We start from the raw sequence: 16,805 nt of genomic DNA, 5'->3' as shown, positions 1-16,805 counted from the left end.
TACTTGATTTCAACACAACACAAAAATAGAGCATGAAGTGCCAATCAGAACATATAATAAACCGGTTGAATATAATGGTATATATCGTTTTCTATCAACATTCGGTAGAATTGCTTATTTCAATGTGCATACCGCACGATTCAAACGATCCAATTACATTTTCAGGGCAAATGCTTTCCCTGCTTCTTTCACTCAGTATTTTGAGCAGCTACGTTTTTAAGATCGTGTAAGACAGCTTTCTTAATAAGGGGGATTGTGCACTATACATGTTTATATTGTCAGGGACATCTTATCATCTTGCTTTGAAGATGCAGTGGAGTAGAGAAAATAATATTTACATTTCTGCACATACAAGCTTACGGTTTACTTCAAGGGCAAGTCTTTTTTGAGTCACTGGTTGGTTATGCGAATAATTTTCACCTTAGTCTCTTATTCCAACAAAAAGCACGTCTTCATTCTGGATGGTACGACATCACAGGCCATTAGAATATTCTCGTTAATGTGTTTTGTATTTATTGCTTTGTCAGCCATGTTAAGTTATGGATTGGTTACAGACTATCAAATAGAAGTAGAGATGAGTGCTTTTMGTTTAAATGCTTGTGATACGGTAAATCTTGCTTTTTTTGGGTTGCATGTAACAACTTAKCTGCAGGCAGAGCTGAGGTAACTTACAGTAAGTAGGCTATAGTTAGGACATTGAGGGATGTTAAGTTGGTTAGGCTTATGAGAGGCGGTGATTTCAACGTACACATTTTGCCTTCTTGACAATGTAATTTGCATCTATTTCATGAACATCTTTTAATTCGGTTTCTCAAACATTGTATGGACTCTTGCCGTGAGCTGACGTAATAGTGCAAGGTCACAGGTGGGCTGTCCCTCTTCCTCCCTACCTCCTGAACATCATTTTTTTTTTCTTGAGTTTTGTTGAGAAGATTGCAACCAACAAGGGCATTTTATTATAAAGCTACCAACGTTCTTTACACAGAGAGAGGGGGACAAGACAGAACAGGTTTAATTTGTATCGATACATTTTATTGGAATTGAAACGTATTTTAAGTTTGTGGCTCTGCTTTTTTGCTCAACTGAATGCACCAACGGGCGGGTGTTCCAAGTGCGTGATCCTGTGCCGCCCGCCTCGCACCGCTGTTTTCTTCAATGGCGTGCTGCACGACGACCGCTCTTATCTGATCTTAAAAGGCCCCGAAGTCTTGTGATGTGCTTGCATGACATGGAGGGTTCTTTTTTTTCTTCTTTTGTGTGCATGTAGATCCATTTTTTTGGAAATCTCTATGTTTACATATGAATCTTAATGTTAATATATTATAACAAATGAAAATGACATATATGGATGTTGCCACAAAAAAAAAAWTGGTAAATGTTGAATAAATATGGAAATGACTCAAAGTAACTCCACTACATGTAACTGTTATTRTAAACAACTATAATCTTTTGGATATCTCTGTCACTTCTATTCCAGCAAAGCTTCACTTATGCCCCAGAGTAGACTACCAGCTCTGTTTCAGGGGGAAACCATTCGAGATGTTTTTTTTTTTTTTTTGTATATTTCATTTTTTTTTAACAGATATTTGTTATAAACTTGGTAGTATTAGTGGTCCCTTCTTTGTTTGTTTTTTAGGTTTGTGCTAAATGTGTCCACTATTGGAGGAAAGGGATCCGTATAGGGGGTGTGTTTTATTACGGGGTGGTAAAGGGTGGAGGCAACAAAAAAAAACGTTTTCAGTCTTAGGTTTGACTTTTCTTCTTAGCCATCTCTGCATGCTGCATCTGCTGTGGGAACCATTTGAAACTTCATACATGAAAAAGAGAAATAAACCATTTGAAAGTTGTTACAGAGGCTGTGAATTGTGTGACAACACATGTACTGGGTGCATTATGTATCCATGCGTTGTGACCGTTGCYAGGTGGCGCTTAAATTAGAATGAATGCGGTTGGGATGGCACACTGCAGAATATGTGTGAATGCGCTTTGATAGAAMGCCAGCCGATTTGTTAAAGACCAGCAGCAAAGGGATATTTGTCCTATGAAAGTGGGGGAAATGTGTTTTTATATTGATGATTAGTATCCCCACATGTATGACACTGTTTTCATTTAATAGGACAACCATAATTCTATTGTACTGAAAAATGCACRCAACCAAGCAGGAGCATAATGTACAGATGGTCATGGGTATGTTATTGTTATACTCTAAACTGACCGCTAGATGGCAGCATAAGATAACCCCAAAAAAATGCTATTGAGTGTGGGCGAATCTCAAATGTTTTCCTTGTGTCCTCTCCTTGTCTCCTCAAAATGGTTAATTCCCTCAGGCCTTATTTTTAGGAGGCGAAAAGACCGTGTGTCTTCAGAGTAGTGCAGAGGGTAGTGCGTACGGCCCAGTACATCACCGGGGCCACGCTTCTTGCCATCCAGGACCTCTATACCAGGCGGTGTCAGAGGAAGGCCCTAAAAATTGTGAAAGACTCCAGCCACCCTAGTCAGACTGTTCTCTCTGCTACCGCACGGAAAGCGGTACTGGAGCGCCAAGTTTAGGTCCAAGAAGCTTCTAACCCCAAGCCATAAGACTCCTGAACATCTAATCAAATGACTACCCAGACTATTTGCATTTCCCCCCCCTTTTACGCTGTACTCTGTTATCGATACATAGTCACTTTTTAATAACTACCTACATGTACATATTACCTCAACTAACCGGTGCCCCTGCACATTGACTCTGTACCGGTACCCCATGTATATAGCCTCGCTATTGTTATTTTATTGTTGCTCTTTAATTATTTCTTACTTTTTAGGTATTTTTCTAAACCAACAATGCAGTTAAGTGCTAGTAAGTAAGCATTTCACTGTAAGGTCTACACCTGTTGTATTTGGCGCATGTGACAAATAAGATTTGATTTGATTATTAGTTGCCGAACGGCTATCACGAGCTTGCCCCGGACTTAAATTCTTGACACACTTTCTGAATAAGATCAGAATTAATTAGACTTACTAATGAAAGATTAAAGCAGCGTCATCTTGAGTGCTGCATCTTCGATTCACATTGCCTTCTGTTGCATGCAAGCACTGCACCCTACAGTTTAGTACTTTTTTTAAACGGGGAAAAGAAGAGGCAGAAAATGTCTCGGAAGCTGGGTTTGATTTCAAGCTCAAGGCCACTGGAAAACCATCAATTGTAATCAGATACCCTTTATTTTACACCCCAAAAAATACCCATGGATGTGTGCGCTCACACATACATCATACTTCACCAGTGAACTAGATTCCCCTTCCCTCAGATAACGTGTCACTGTTTCCTGAACGGTCCTAATTGAGCACATGCAGAATGTGGCCAGTTGTGCCCGTCACTGCCAATTAAAATTCCCATTTGTATTCCTCCGCCGAGCCACACATGGACCTCCGAAAGACTGCCATTCTCATGGAACCTGCTCATCTGTTTGTGATTTGGACTTTCAGCGAGTCTCCAGATTTATTTTTACACAACCCAACATGAAAGACACCAAGAGCCAACTTCAAAAATGCCATTTTGGCCCCTTCAAATAATCTTGCCAAATGGCTGAACCCTACACAAATACAATTACGACCAATGGGTAATTTCAGACGTGTTATTTGAGGGGGCGAATTTTCCTTGATTTCAACAGGTCTAMAGTTTTTTTTMMMMMGGGACAAGTGTGAAGTCGATTCCATTGCATGGTTCTTTAGATGGAGGTTACAATGAAAATTGACCTGAGTATGAAAAATGCATCAACTGCATTTATGGTACCTYACACAGTTTATTGAACGTTTAAACATTTTGCATCTAAAAGCTTTCATTGAACATTAGACAAAGACCATAGTTGTTCTTAGTAATTCCCAGCAGTACTGATGGCCTTGGATAGATAYCCRGTGGAAGAAGCGCCAACTGTTGCACCTTTATTCTTATGAAAGGAAACCGTACTCGATTAGAACCTCTGGTTGATCTTGAGGACCTTTATACTGTAAGGAAAACCTCTGGGAGGCTTAGTAGCTCAGGTTACTGAAAATGCCACAATGTGAAAAGGGACAGCACAAGTTGGAATGAACTCCAGACATCCTACAGTTACACTAGCATGGGGGGGAAATCAGCTTCATTTGTACAGGTGTCAGAATCAATTTCTCTGAGGTGTGAACGACTAAACCAGAACTTCTAGACCAGAACGCATAGCTCAACCTGAAGCAAACTGCCGAGCAACAGAGAAAGTTACTGTAGGTTGGTTTTGGAGTGAGAATATAGAACGAGATTGGTGAGAGTTGCTTGACAGGATTGGGGTCAATTAAAATTGAAATGTGGTGAAGTACACATTGTTGATCGTAATGGAACGACACATCTCTCAAGCTTTGACATTGAATTTGGGAAAAAATATTAGCCTTTGAGAAAAGTAGTTTTTTTATTTTTATCAATGTGTCATTCTTGAATCGTGTGATGGAATTCCCCCCKAAAAAGAGAATGTATAGCTTTCCAAAAACCCAACTCCATTGGTGATAGATTCCCTGTTAATGAAAACCACTCTGACCGATCTCCCAGCTGAGCTTCATGTGGTTCTGATTACTCTGGGCTACTTAGTTCCACTAAATGTCATGCAACCCAATAGTTAATTTAATGATTATGTCGGTTTTCCAGCTCTTTTAATGAGGTTCGCTCGTAAGTTGCCTGTGCCCTATGTGTGTTCAAAAGCCATTTTCATCAAATGACCTGTATATTTGTTTGCTGTACAATAAAAGCAATAAGTTGGGTAATAAGAATTACTGATTGAGCCTTCAAGATTCTTCACCTCGCATGGGAACCATGGTCGTTAATATCCCAAATACTTATTTTTGATTAGCTGACTACGCTCAACTCCAAGGTGAAGAAAGTTTCTGATMAACTCCAGCACCGTTGTTGAGCAGAGACCAGGCTTTGTGGAATACAGCTCAGACTATATCGATTTGCACAAGGTCAATACTTTTTTTTTTTAAATGTCAATTATGAAACGTTTCCCTTGTACCTATGTTTGTCCTTTTGTAGTTGTGTGCCTTTTTGTTTGCTGAAATCCATTATTTTTAAATAAATGTTAATCAAATACATCCACCGACTGTTTGCTAGTTTATTTTTCTCGAGGATGGCAACAGTGTGAATGTGCATGTGCCAATTGAATCTCCGATAACGCAGGTCTGTCTCCAAGTACTCCTAAAATCACACGTTCTACAGACGGTGTAAAGTTGCCATCCTCGAGAAACAGAAACGAGCAAAGTCTGTGCTTGCATTTGATTACCGTTTAATAAAAAYGTATGGATTTCAAACATAGGTACAAGGTAAGCATTTCATAATTTACTTATTTTTTTACTATTGACCTTGGCCAGAATCAATATATTCTGAGATGAATTCCGCAAAGTCTGGTCCCTGCTCAACTCCATTGGTGGAGTTAATCAGAAACCCTGCACCATGGAGTTGAGTTTASTCAGCAAATGTTGTACCAAAAGTCTATAGTTCCTTGACTATGCAGCGTTAAAYAGACCAAATACATGAATTACCATCTATCAAGAATAAACTTGGTCTAGGCATCCATCCTAATATTAATCCAGTGAGATAATAACACTATCAGCACCCCATGTCAATGAGATTTGATACTGCTCAAAGGACTTGCAAGCTTTCAGGTTTCCCTGACTGATCAGTTGTTTCAGGCAAAGCAACAAAGAGTTATGTTACGAGGATGTGACTTGACAGAGATTACAGGATATCAAGACAGAGGACCCTAAAGTGAATATTCCCTCTCCTTCCTCGTGCCTGACCGTTGTCTGAGAGGGATATGGCCTCTGGCGGGATGCCCGGTACAATGTGTGTAGGTCTGCCCCAAATGGTACCCTATTCTTTATATATTGCACTACTTTTGACCAGAGCCCRATGGGCCTTGGTCAAAAGCAGTGCACTTTATAGGGAATAGGGTGCTATTTGGGATAAAGGAAGCCTAGAAGTATCAGTGTCCTCACTGATTGGGATGAYACTAATTAATGGAACACTGTGAATTGGGGCAAAGAAGGGGTCATTGGGAGTTCATTGCAATTCTCAGATAACGTAATTTCACCTGAAACATTATCGGCAGTAAACACTTTCGGCCATCTTGTTCTAGGTGTCAGGTGGGCCATAAAACCACAAACTGTTCCCCTTAGGTGTGTCGTGTAGGGGGTGATATCAACGCAACAAAAAATTGCAATAGTGAACTGTGAAATATTGTTATTTACATTTGGCAAGGGAGGGTCTAGTCAAATCCCTTTACAGATAATTGTTTTAAATTAAACAGCGTTGTGAGACAATAGCATTGTGATTAAGTCCGGTAGGTAGGAGATTGACATCTTGGTGCCACTGATTTGCAGCAACAATGCTGTGCACCCAGACTACCGGTACAGTTACACACCTGTCTGATGATAACGCGACTCTCCTTACATGTGCCCCAGCCAGAGTGGGTAGCAAGCCTATCTCTCCATCAGACAGCTGCCAGCCTACTAATGAAGGGACCTGACGAGTCTGTCCGGATGGGTTGACTGCATAGGCTGGGCTGCTGAACACGGTGCCTGGGAGCACTCCTCGGAGGAAACTGAAACGCACTGAGTGGTGTGTGTGCTGGGTTGAATGGTTTGCCAATCTTCATAAACTTAAAGATGCAGTTCCGGATCTTAAGCACTTACAAATTTAGAACACATTCGAATTGCAACAAAAAATAATTAATTTGGGGGACCCATTTCAAAATGACTGTGAAATTATACAAAATCCCTGGAGCATCACTTTAACAGTAAGACTCCCTCAAGGTATTGAGTGGTGTGTGTGTCTGCGCTGGATTGAAGGGTTCACCATAGACATTACAGTAAGATTCCTTTATTGTCTCTAATGTCTATGGTTTGTCCCATCAAGACGGTGAGCAGAGCTTGCAGACAGACCAACACAGCTCCTCGAATAACCGAGTGTAAAGGATCTATGTAATAAAGTGATACATGGTGTGGATGTGATTGAAGTGGGGCCAAATCCAAACGAGCGGACTGTTCAGTCAGGGCCAGATCCTGAGGCTCCCACGGTGCAAACTGATATTCGACTATGGCTGAAGGATTCATAAGATCCCAAGTTACAGGACCCTGAAAGGGTTCAGGTCTCTACTCACACGCTCTACCAGACTGCATGTGTGGTGTAGTCGAAGGCAAAGCCACTTCAAAACCTTTCTAAAGCCCTGTTTATACCTGTTTCTAACAGGCATAATTRGTTCTTATCTTGTCCACATTCTGATTGTCCCCACATTTTTAGACAGGTGTAGACAATTAAAAGACGCATTGTGATCTAATTTTGATCAGATCTTCCTGACCAACTCCGGAGGTAGTCGGGGACCCATTGTATCTGGATATCAATCAAGTGTAAACAGATCTGGATGATCAAACTATTGAAATCACCATTATACAGGTCTCTAAATTAATTGGCAGGTAGCACCACTGGCTTATGGCATCAACTATCTTAAAAGGAATAAATTAACATTATTTTGAAAGAATATCTGTCAAAAAATMTGCATAKAGGGAGGGACCAGGATATCTGGTCACAATGTGGACAGACAAGATACACATWTTACTGCCATGTGTAGACGCAACGGCTATGTGGGCACAATCAGAATGTGGATAGGATCAAGAGAAAGGATAGATGTTAGCACCAGGTATAAACAAGGCTTCAACAATGTGTGCATCCTAAWTGGCACCCTACTCCCTATTTAGTTCCCAATGGGCCCTGGTCAAAAGTAGTGCACTACACAGGGAATAGGGTGCCGTTTGGGACGTAAACKATTTCTGTTGGAAGCACTACTCATTACTATGTGTGCCGGTCCTAAAGGAGCTCTTCGTACTGTGTTGACTGTTGCATCAAACTGGTTATTTTGTGCGTAGTGACAGTAGCTCTGTTGTATTCCACAAAAATAAATGATGGTATGCTAAAGAAAGAGACACTACATGACACAGAAACAAAAGGGCACTAGATGTCACTGCTGTACACAAGATAGTATTGTCTGGAAAGGGTGGGTGGGAATCCTTTTGCAACTTTAATATCTGTGTGCCACGTCTTTTGAGGCAGTTTCATTATTGTGCAAATGACAAACATATAAACAATGTAAAAAAAAAAAGATGTAAAAGACAGATAAACATAATGTAGAAACATGTGATAGTTTTTCTGACGGCACAAGGCGACTCGTGTTTTTATCAGAAAACCGCTCATGTTGTAATGCTATGGTAATTTACAAAACTGATATAATGAATAATACAATGAAAAAGTGACAGGACAGGCTTAGCCTATTKTGCAAACACAATTGGTAACATACTCCCTGAAAATAGGTTATTGTTTATTTTTTTTTAAGTTCCTTTGTTAACAGTTAATAGATTAACGTAAATAAGAACATTTATATTAAAACTTWAAATCTTATTTCAGGAATGGATTGAGTGATGTAAATTATGAGTTGGAACACAGACAAAGGTACAGCAGCTCTAGCCTCGTACAACCATCCTGGACTAGCGAGCTTACATTCTGTTTTGCTACGAGATCAGGATGGTAGTACGAGGCTACAACAACTCTATAGTAAGTCTACTTTCAAGAGCTCTGTATGGTCAGTCTAGCYCAAGRCAGCGTTTAGAGTAAGCCAACACTGTCCAACTAGGATTCGGAATCTTTTTGTATGTGTGCACTGTACCAGCCTCAGGTTGGAGCCCTTAGGTTGTGGGCCGTCTGCACCCGTTGCCGTCTCCTCTCCATGGCCCGCTGTTTCTTCAGTTCAATGTCTACCACAGAACATTTCCCAGCTGCTTCACTCCCAGTGCCTTGTTGATTAACTGTGTTCCCAGCTACACAAATGCTTTTGACCCGAGTACTTTCGTATGACCCTTCTCCTGCTGCAGGGTTCTGTGGCCTATACGTGGAGTTAGCGCTAGCATTTCCAGCTGAGGCAATGTAACTCGGTCTTTCAGAACCAGAGACCACAGTAACAGGTACTTTGTTGTTATTGAGAGAGTGGGTGAAAGTGGTACCGTTCCAGGGGGCCGATTGTGAATAAGCTGAAATGTTGGGATATTTGGATTGTGTGATGGTCTCAGTCGTTTGATTTACATTGTATCTGCTGCTATTCAAAGGTGCAGAGACAGGGACAAACTTCTGTCTTTCTGTCTGATTACTGGGCAGGAATTGGGAGCGTGTGATAACAGGGTCCTCCATGCTCTGTACCTGGCTCTCCAGGTTATCACATGCTTGGCACAATAGGTCATCGTCTTTGTCATCCCAGATGGAGTCAGAAGCAAAGAGAGAGTCCAAGTCGTCCTCTGGGATGACGCTGTGGCTAGCCGGGGCCATGATGATCCCTGTTCCCTTCATATTGTTGTTCTCTGTGGGCTTGTGGTAAGAGCTATTCTCAACCTGAAGGGGCCACTTTGAATTGGTGAAGTTTGATGTGCTTGAGCTGGTTGAGATTGATGTACTTTGAAAGAGAGGCACCAGCGGCCAAGTCTTTATTCCATTAGACGGGTGCTGCGTTTGCTGGCTAAATTGGTAACTGGACTCCATTGACGGAGCTTTGTTGATTGGAAAGAGACTTGGTTGCTTTTGCTGTACGTTCCTATGTGGTGCTGGTTTGACAGTGTCGGGGACATTCCCTGCTTTTGGTAATGCCTCTGAGAGGATACTTTTCGATTGCACATTAGGATTTGCTTCAAGCGTGAATGTTTTTCTGTTTTTCACAGTTTCATTCTGTCCTTTAGACACAGCTGGTTTTATGTCTCTACTTCCTTGAAGAGCATTTTTGGAAATGGCCGAGGGGTTGTCGTTTTCGTGTTTTGTTTCATTCGACCCTCTTTGGGTCGAACAACGATTAGGAGCGGCAAAGAGGTCTGGGTTTTGGGTCATCTCAAATACCAGCGAGTCATCCAGCAAATCGTCATTTTCCCAGTCGCCGTCGTCAAAGTTATTATTTGCTGAGCTTCTTTTGACAGGATGCGACGAGGAGACGGTCGAAGTGTGGCCATGTATGGAATCTGGATATTTTCCAGGAATGACTTTGGAGGACACAGTGGGAGCAGTCTTCACCTCCAAGGACTGAGGCAATGAATTCTGACTTAAGTTCAGACTTATGTGTTGAGTTGGTCCATCAAATAAAAAATCCAAATCATCTTCCATCTCATGGTCAGGAGGTATCTGGTCTTTGGAGTTTCTCGTGCTGTTTGTTTTAAGGGCGGGCTGTGTGCTTTCAGGTGAGACATTACTCAGTAAGGGCGGAGGCTGGTTCTCGTTGCCACCTAAATCCAATARGTCCTCCGAGTCTGTCCTCCAAAGCGCCAAACTCTGCTCGTGCATATCGTCGACTCGTTCTTCGTCTTGCCGAAACATGTTGAAATCAAACTGTTTCGCCAACTTTAAAAGGTCGTCCACTCCATTTGTCCTGTTGGGAAATATTTTTTTTATAGCTCTGTTCTAATAATTGTATAATGTAGGAGAGAGGGGGGAGTATGCTATCTTGTCTTGGGGATTACCTTGGGGATTTCTTCTTGGCCCTGGGCTGCTGCATCTCTGGGGTGCAGGGAATAGCACTGTCTCCAATCCACTGGAGCAAGGATGATTCTGGAACTACAGGTCTCCCATGCTTAAATAAGATCAATTATAGTCATATTACTACAGTAAATATTCCAGAATAACATATTGAACAGCACTATACTAAGAAAGAGCCCAATGAAAAAGAGTGGATATATGATGAAGTATGAGAAAAATCACATCACTGGGTCTAGTAATGAACATTGTTCTAGTTTGAACATTTTAATACATTTATTTGATGGCACACTAGCTAGCCAGAGTGTTACCAACCTTGGGAGCTATTCTGTTGACGATTTCGGCAATGTCCACAACTCCAACATTTGCAGAGTACTTCTTGCCTCTTTTGCTAACTAAGAAGGAACATGAGAAAAGTTAAGACAGATGAGGTTAGGTAAACATTCAAAATTGATTATCACTGCTTAGCCTGGCAACATGTATAGTTATATTGACATGTAAATATAATTGCCTGTCCTAAGGGGTGAAGGGGAAGTTGCATCCCAAACGATATCCAGTTCTGATTCATTCATTGGCGACTCTCCTTTGTTGAATACATTGTTGTATCTTGATCTTGTCACACGAGTTGGCTTCTTGAAATCTGATGTTAGATATGTGAATGATTATGTCATTGTAATTGGCTCACGTGGTAACAGTTATCTAACTAACTAAACAAAAAAGTAGCTAACTACATGCCATTAACTCCTAGCTAGTCAGCGGACTAAACTTCCTTCAACATAGAGTGGAGTTTAGTCCACTAACGTTACTAGCTAGTTTGCTTTAGGCACCATCTAACTAGAAAATAACTAACGTTATATAACTAGCTAGCAACGTTTGTAGATCAACACTGCACATTAGCTAGCTAGGCACGGTGAACAGCTAATAAGCTATTTTCATCGCTTACGTTACGGGCTACAGGAAGAYCTAGTTAGCTGAATCAGTGACTGATCAACTCAACACATCATTCATGGCTTGCAAGCTACCGACCTTGGCATGTTTTTGGAGAATCAATGAGAGATGGAGTTGCCTGCGTTTGTTTGAGGCTTCTTCTCAGTCTGTTTGTTTTCGGTTTCCCTCCACCTTGCTTGCTCTCGTCTGAACCAGCTGGCATTCCCGACGCGGACGTATCACAACATTTTCGCCATTCTGTCATATTGTTCGCAGGGATAGTAACTGGCATTTATAATGAAACTTTATATAAAGATATGTAGGTACCAGAATGTCTTTAGATACATCGTGTAATAGCGGAACACCATCAGAGATTCAAACATTCCGCCATGTTGTTCACATGATTCAATTCCACTTCCGTTTCAGAAAGTCTTTTTTTCGAGGGCATCCAATTTGCGTTGTTGCTGCGCATCACATACAAGCATGCATAGAGATACAACGACAACATACAACTAAAATAGCTCCTGTTCCGAATTGGAATGTTAGCTTTGTTATGAATTATTTTGTAAAATTTGGTTAAATAAAGGATACATTAAATTGTTATTTATTTATAATTATTATTATGTATCTATATATTCAATAGCATAGTCCATGTTTATTATGTGGTCTAGATCTTAATATGGCACGGCTTTCTCTGAAACCACAGTGCCGGGTTATCATCAAGCCCATCATCCCACCTGCCCCCTTAACTAACTAGGCCTACTGTTATTATGATAGATTTTATAATGTAACTTGAATGTAATGTAAATGGATAATGTCTATTTATTTTTTTGCATTTCACCCAAGGGGAGGGGGGGAGCAATGACTTTCAGAATGGACATTCCTTTTTGTTCTTGAAAAAATAATAACTTATGAGAAATTGTATTGTATGAATTGTATTCCCATTTTTGTCCTGGCACCTCATCAGGCTCTTTCTCTGAAAAGACTGGAGGTAATGTCTGCTGCTGCTGCAGCACGGTGAAAAGTCACAGTAACACCCTCTGTCACACCAAATGTGAACACTCCACCCAAATGATAGTGAGATGAAAGAGCAGGGGCCATAGGCCCGTCACTTCCAATTTAGGTATGAAGCATCAAACCCGCAGCCAGGAGATGCCTTGGTGGCCTCTTTTGTTGGAAAATTCTAAACCAAAATGTCATTTGCCTTGGAGGGAATACCATGACTGTACAGAGCCCCACACCTCAACACATTGTCCTTACTTCATTTGTTTATCTAGCCATAGGTGGTTATATGGCACCTAATGTCGAAGCACCTAAATGGTGAGTTCATTAGGGGAATGTCATTGGTGTGAATGGAGCATATTGCAGACCACAGTAACAGCTGTGGTAGTTTGGTGGAATTTCTGAGCGAACCCCAGCACCGTCTGCTCCTCTGGTGCCTGCGTGCTTTGCCACTGGCGGTGTGGGGGTTCATCAGAAACCACTGGGCCTTAAATTCAAAGGGCAAGATATAAGCATACAGATAAATGTCATTCCTTGCAGCCAACAATGGGTGATATTCTGGACACATAGAATATGCCAAATATTTGCTGGCTCCTCTAGGCTACTWATGTGTGCTTACACATCGTTGAGCCTCCAATGAGGGTGGAGTTAGTTATGTATCCCTTGGTGATACCGGACTGTGACGAAACCCCTAGCATTCATCAACATCCCTTCACTTTGAAATGCCATACCACAGCAACTGGCTCCTGTCCAAAGACAGATATGCACGATATTTCATGGAGGGTGCCTCGGAATAGAATACCCTGCTGTGCTAAAGAAAACGTTGTGTTTCTATGCACTGAAAAAGAATCCATCGCCATGCTGTCAGAGAGAAAAAGGTACCTACCTGTTTTTTGCATTAGAGTGGCTAGGCTAAATGCATGTTTCCCCCAAAAAACATTTAAAATATGAGCCGTGACCATGGCCCAGGCTCTAATAAAAGAGCACAGAGCTTTCAGGTTAGCAGATCTCTTTAGAGCCGTCTCAGATGATGTTCTGTAATCTCTCCTCAATCATTGTTTACATAGGCCTACACTCTCAGGAAAAAAAGGTTCCAAAAGGGTTCTTTGCAGAGGGATAGGGTTCTACCAAGAACCATTTTGATCAGAAGAACCAAATCTTTAACATCCTAAGAACTGTTTTTGCAAGGAAGGGTTCTTTGATGATTCTTTGGAAGGCAAGAAGGGTTCTACATAGAACCATATATTATATTTCCCAGCATGCTCTATTGCAGGGAGATTTTCCAAATTGTTTGTTTTACTGTAGTATCTGTGTTTTTGCATGTACATTGATTGGTTGATACATTTTTTGCTACACAAAGATAAATAACATAGAGTTTTCTAAACTAATCCAATCTGTTGGATTTATTGCACACGTTACTGAGATGGTTGTTCCAGTTCAGATAATTGAGGTAGTCTCTGTATTTAATATTTCCTACCCTGGCAGTCGTTCTGAATGCAGGTTGCGAGTGATTAACAATTCCACTTGTTGGATCTCCTAACTCTGGCTGGATTCCAAATGGAATTACACATCACTTTGCAAGCCAGCATAATGTGACTTGAAGGCCTGGTGTGGCCTGTAAACCAGGAGATTCCTAACACCACTGTGTTAGGGTATCACTAGGCCCCTCAAAGAAAGGCCTTATAATATATGTAATGTATTGTCATAAATAATCACATTTTAAAGGATAATAAGGCTGGTGGAACCGTTCATAGAGGGTTCTAGGAAGTACCCTCCAAAGATAAAAGGGTTCTTGGTAGAACCCTTCATAGAGGGTTCTAGGCTGAACCCTTCATAGAGAGTTCTAGGTATTACCATATGGGTTCTTTGAAGAACTCTACATAGAGGACAAGGCCCCACTCTGAGCAAAGCCCCAACCACCATATTGTTTGTTTAAAAAAAATCTAAAGTAGAGAACATTACAGACCATGAGTGGTCTTCTTATACTACATGTAATGAGGACATGAATAAGGGGTCCTTATGGTATAGCTGACCCTGCTCATTCCTTATTATATACTGAACAAAAATATAAATGCAACATGCAACAATCAATGATTTTACTTGAGTTACAGTTTATAAAGGAAATCAGTCAATTGAAATACATTCAATAGGCCCTAATCTATGGATTTCACATGACTGGGCAGGGGCGCAGCCATGGGTGGGCCTGTGAGGTCATAGGCTCACCCACTTGGGAGCCAGGCCGACCCACTGAGGAACCAGGCCCAGTCAATCAGAATGAGTTTTTCCCCACAAAAGGGCTTCATTACAGACAGAAATATTCCTCAGTTACATCAGCTGTCCAGGGGCTGCGGTTATGAGGCTGGTTGAACGTACTGCCAAATTCTCTAAAACGGCGTTGGAGGAGGCTTACGGTAGAGAAATGAACATTACATTCTCGGGCAACAGCTCAGGTGGACATTCCTGCAGTCAGCATGTCAATTGCATGCTCCCTCAAAACTTCAGACATCTGTGGCATTGTGTTGTGTGACAAAACTGCTACTTTTAGAGTGGCCTTATTGTCCCCAGCACAAGGTGCACCTGTGTAATAATCATGCTGTTTATTCAGCTTCTTGATATGCCACAACTGTTAGGTGGATGGATTATCTTGGCAAAGGAGAAATGCTCACTAACAGGGATGTAAACAAATTTGTGCACAGAATTTGAGAGAAATAAGCTTTTTGTGCAAATGGAACATTTCTGGGATCTTTTATTTCAGCTCATGAAACATGGGACCAACACTTTACATGTTGCGTTTATATTTTTGTTCAGTGTAATTTAGGATTTTAGACAAATCTGACGGAGTTCACAAATATCCGGACACGTCTTTTAGGAATCACAGTTTTGAGAGAAATATTCTTTAAAGTCACAGAGGGCTATTGCAAGAAACTATATAAGATAATTTGTCAGTTAATATATATTTTTTGGGAGAGTTTCCAGGCATAGAGCCGACATGGAGGTGAATAATAATAGCATTTAGAAAATTCCCAAACAAATCTTTCCCTTACAAAATTCTCCTAAATGTAAAATTTAAGGTCAAATAATAAAATCTAATTTGTTCAACTGTAAAAGTAAAGTTTCCCTACCGGACAAGGATTGTCCCGAGTTTCAAGAATCTGAGCTAACTTCTTGAAATTCTATACATTTTGCCATCAGGCTGAGAGAAAAATATGCATTTTTGAAGCTAATTTCCTGAAATTCTACACATTTTGCCATCAGGCTGAGAGAAATATATGCAGTTTTAAAGCTAATTTCCTGTAATTCAAAATGTCTTTCATGGCTTATGACGTGTTCACATGCTATCTGGGGGACCTGAACTCTGTGGGGACTCCAACCCCTCCCAATTTTAATTTTTTATTTTTGGTTGGGGGCCCCCAAAGCTTGTGGGGATGTAACGATTGTCTCATAAAGTATATCAACGTAACAGTCTCTGTGGACAAGATTTATTCCGGGGAGCTGCAACAGGTTTACTTTKGTTTTTCCTGGTATTTTTAACCGAGCCACAAAGAAGCTGTCAATGGGTTTCGGCCACATTTATTTGAAGAATAAAATGAGAGAAATTAGGCAATTTAACAGCTATGAGAAATGGGGTGTTTTGTAGAAAACAAATACAGTTTAGCAAAGGCAGCTTTTGCGGTTTGCTGCCTTTGAGAATCTCAGAATTCCCACAAACTGGAAAATGTCTGCTTCCATGGAAACATTTGTCCCTAAATTGTGTCATCCAGAAAGAAAGAAAAAATATTTTCTAAGTGATCAGAAATAAAGATTTCCTAATTCAAAACAGTGGAGTCATTGCTTAACTACTGAAAGAAAATGATATTCCTGGAAAGAATGTTGCCTGAGAAAAGCATGAAGCACTTTTTCATAGAAAAACATTTAACTCAATGAAACATGGGTGTTGGCACTTGACTCAGAAAAGAAGCCAGATGAAGCTATAAAAAACAAAACAGAGCAGACACAATGTCACAACCGCATTGAATGTCTTCCTTTGACTATGGGAATCACTTTTAATAGTGGGAGATGTGCAGCTAAGCCCTTGGCCACGCTTGAAACGGAACTTCATCAATAAACACATTTGTTAAATCTCCCCGAGCGTTGGCGTACCGTTTACGCACGCTGCACTCGAAATATAATGTTTCGAGAGCCCCCTTTAGATTTCCACTTCAACACACACTTTAATGTGTGCAATTGACTCTCGACTACAGTTTCATTACCGAACCATAAATTATATAATAAGTGGCTCAGTCAGATCCAACTGAAAGAGCTCCAAAAAGTTACCCCTAAA

General features: G+C 40.9%; 1 protein-coding gene across 1 annotated transcript; it reads right to left on the bottom strand.

The window, feature by feature from the left end:
- Positions 1-8,052: 8,052 nt before the first annotated feature.
- LOC111982434 (ewing's tumor-associated antigen 1 homolog) lies at positions 8,053-11,901 on the bottom strand. Its single transcript, XM_024014002.1, has 5 exons — positions 11,582-11,901; positions 11,067-11,195; positions 10,871-10,950; positions 10,543-10,652; positions 8,053-10,451 (listed from the first exon to the last, which is right to left on the bottom strand). The coding sequence occupies exons 1-5, from the start codon at positions 11,772-11,774 to the stop codon at positions 8,723-8,725; spliced, it is 2,241 nt and encodes a 746-aa protein (XP_023869770.1). The 5' UTR covers positions 11,775-11,901; the 3' UTR covers positions 8,053-8,722.
- Between the last annotated feature and the right edge of the window lie 4,904 nt (positions 11,902-16,805).

Source organism: Salvelinus sp. IW2-2015, linkage group LG21 (genome assembly GCF_002910315.2).
Source record: "Salvelinus sp. IW2-2015 linkage group LG21, ASM291031v2, whole genome shotgun sequence".
Taxonomy (NCBI): Eukaryota; Metazoa; Chordata; class Actinopteri; order Salmoniformes; family Salmonidae; genus Salvelinus; species Salvelinus sp. IW2-2015.
Note: the sequence above shows the minus strand (reverse complement) of the source record. Positions and strands in the feature narration are given on the sequence as shown.